General features: G+C 35.5%; 1 protein-coding gene across 1 annotated transcript in view; it reads right to left on the bottom strand.

Annotated features, from left to right (window-relative positions):
- Positions 1-24: 24 nt before the first annotated feature.
- The window catches only part of LOC126493457 (fibronectin type III domain containing protein 3C1-like), a 49,087-nt gene continuing 46,628 nt past the window's right edge, over positions 25-2,483 (bottom strand). Inside the window, exon 22 of the mRNA XM_050130475.1 lies at positions 25-2,027. Coding sequence (XP_049986432.1) covers positions 1,707-2,027 — 321 coding nt within the window. The 3' untranslated portion in view covers positions 25-1,706. The remainder of the gene's footprint in view (positions 2,028-2,483) is intronic.

The following is a 2,483-nucleotide window of genomic DNA, read 5'->3' as shown; positions in this document are numbered from 1 at the left end:
AAGTGTGTCACTGTGAAGCTGGGCTTTGAGATCTCATATATGCTTTAGCCACTCCCAGTCTTGGTTCACTTCCACTTGCCTTTGGATCAAGATGCACTGACTCTCAGCCTCTTCTTCAACACCATGTCCTCTTGCATGCTGCCTCGTCCCACCATGTTAATAATGAACTGAACCTCTGAACTCTAAGCCACCACCATAATTAAATGTTTTCCTTTATAAGAGTTGCTGTGGTTATGACATCTCTTCAAAGCTATAGAAACCCCAACTAAGACAGTGAGCATATTAAGTTTCTTGACAGATTTTGAGAAAAACCCCCAGAGCATGAACTGTGGGAACTGAGGTGTGATGCTTCATGTGTAACTAGAAATGGATGTGACTCCACCTATTGTGAAAGAAAACAACTATGATTTGCTGTGTACACGTGCATATAGATGATTGTGTATGTATACAATGTTATAGTATGCTGTGTATATGTGAATACAGACGATTGTGTATATATACAATGTTTGACAATACCAATGAATGGGGTGTATTTTAAGGAGCTTACAGTGGTATTGACTAGTTCTTTACGTCATTTCCATTTTCCCTAATTTCCTATTATAGCAAAGAGCTACAAAGTACTATTTCCTCACTTTGAAAGCATGATGGCTAATCTTGGTTGTCAACCTGACTACATGAAGACTCAACTAAATTCACACTTCTGGGAACTCCTGTGAGTGATTTTCTTTCTTTCTTTCTTTCTTTCTTTCTTTCTTTCTTTCTTTCTTTCTTTCTTTCTTTCTTTCTTTCTTTCAGTGATTTTCTTAATTAGATTATTTGAAGCAGAAAGACCCACCATAAATCAGGGCCACACCTTCTGGCGGTAGGCCATATCAAAGGACACAGAAGAAGAAACATTTCTTTTTGCCTGCTTTCCCTCACTCTCCATGGCAAGTTTTTCTATCCTATTGCTATGCCCAGTATTAAATCTAACTTCTTCAGGATTCTAATGTAGTCTAAAAAGCAGCAGCTCTCCAGGAATCATCTGGGCTCCAGCACCAGACTGGGACTGCAAAGACATCCAGCCTCGTGAGTGAAACAGCTAGTGATTCTTGGCCTTTCTGTCATGAGACGGCCATTGGTGGACTATTTGGAGGCCGTCTATACAGTCAGGCAATCTAATGAATGCATCCGTCATTAGTATATGTGTTCACTCTATCAGTTCTGTTCTTTAGAGAACTCCAGCTAGTACTCAAACTATCAGGGTAGAAACCAATTGCTGAATACATTTTTTGAACAAATGATAGCACAAAGTTTGGTAGGTACTTTTTATTTCTTCATATGGATATTTAACTGGACAAGTAGAAGTGATTTTAGTGTTTTCTTCCAAATGACATTCTAGAACAATGATGTTACCTCATAGTCTCAAAATTTTTGGAAAAGATTGGCTTGAAAATTTAAGGCAGGAAATAGTTTAACAAAAGTTTGTAGTTTTGCACAACAATGTAAATTTTTTTGACAAAATGATGGAATTCAAGGTACATCAGTTTTCCTAAAAATTCTCTTTTACTGTCACATTAAAAGTTCTTAAATAGTGAGCAGAGTTTTTTTTTTAAATCTCTTACTAGTTTCTCTCAATAAGCTTTATTTTTTAAGTATGAGTGAAGATGTATCTAAGGTTTTCTAAATTTGATGTAGTGTGTTTTCCTAATTTCTAAAAGAACAGACTAGTTGATCAGGAAGTACTGAATTGCAACAGCACACAAAATGGCAATAAGTGCAAATCCAGTCAGAAGGAATAGAACAAAGGTACCGTCACTCATTTCTATCTTGTTATTATGCTTGCTTCTTCTTTTCCGTCCACTGCCTTTGCCACACCCGGACTGAAGCTTATAAGTTGACAAAAGTGAGCTGGAGCTATATGGCCCCCATACCTCTTGCGTGCCATCAGAATTTTCATATTGGCGTCCGGCACAGACTTTGAAGCAATATTTTGAATTTGAAAGATAGTTGGAAAAGGAAAAGGTGGTATTTGGTCCTTTGTAAATCTAAAGGAAAAGGAATCAAATGAAAATTGCAGTTTTTTTTTCCCAATTAAAACTATATTGTATAGTGTTTATTACAAGGAAACCAAAAGTTCGTTAATTTTAGGAACATATTCACAACAAGTGTAAAATTTTACTCAATGTCTCTAATGTTCTGGGAGTATTTAGTATTTATTAGATAATTATGTTCAATAAAGCATAAGAAAACCCTACAAGTGTTGAGAATTAATTATTTCATGTCTGGACTTGAACATGGATTGTGGTCTGTGGAATTAAGAAATACTACATAATTCAATGGTGATGAGCTAATTAAATGAATAAGCTAGATTATGTATATAAATATTACAGATGACATTAAACTTTGGGGTAAAATTTAGTTACTTTAAACACCCTTAAACATAACATACTACCCTCTAAAAGCTCTAACCTCATCTGGACATAGAACTACAATATTTTTTT

Source organism: Alexandromys fortis, unplaced genomic scaffold (assembly GCF_014885135.2).
Source record: "Alexandromys fortis isolate MF-2015 unplaced genomic scaffold, M_Fortis_MF-2015_v1.1 scaffold_326, whole genome shotgun sequence".
Classification (NCBI taxonomy): domain Eukaryota; kingdom Metazoa; phylum Chordata; class Mammalia; order Rodentia; family Cricetidae; genus Alexandromys; species Alexandromys fortis.
Note: the sequence above shows the minus strand (reverse complement) of the source record. Positions and strands in the feature narration are given on the sequence as shown.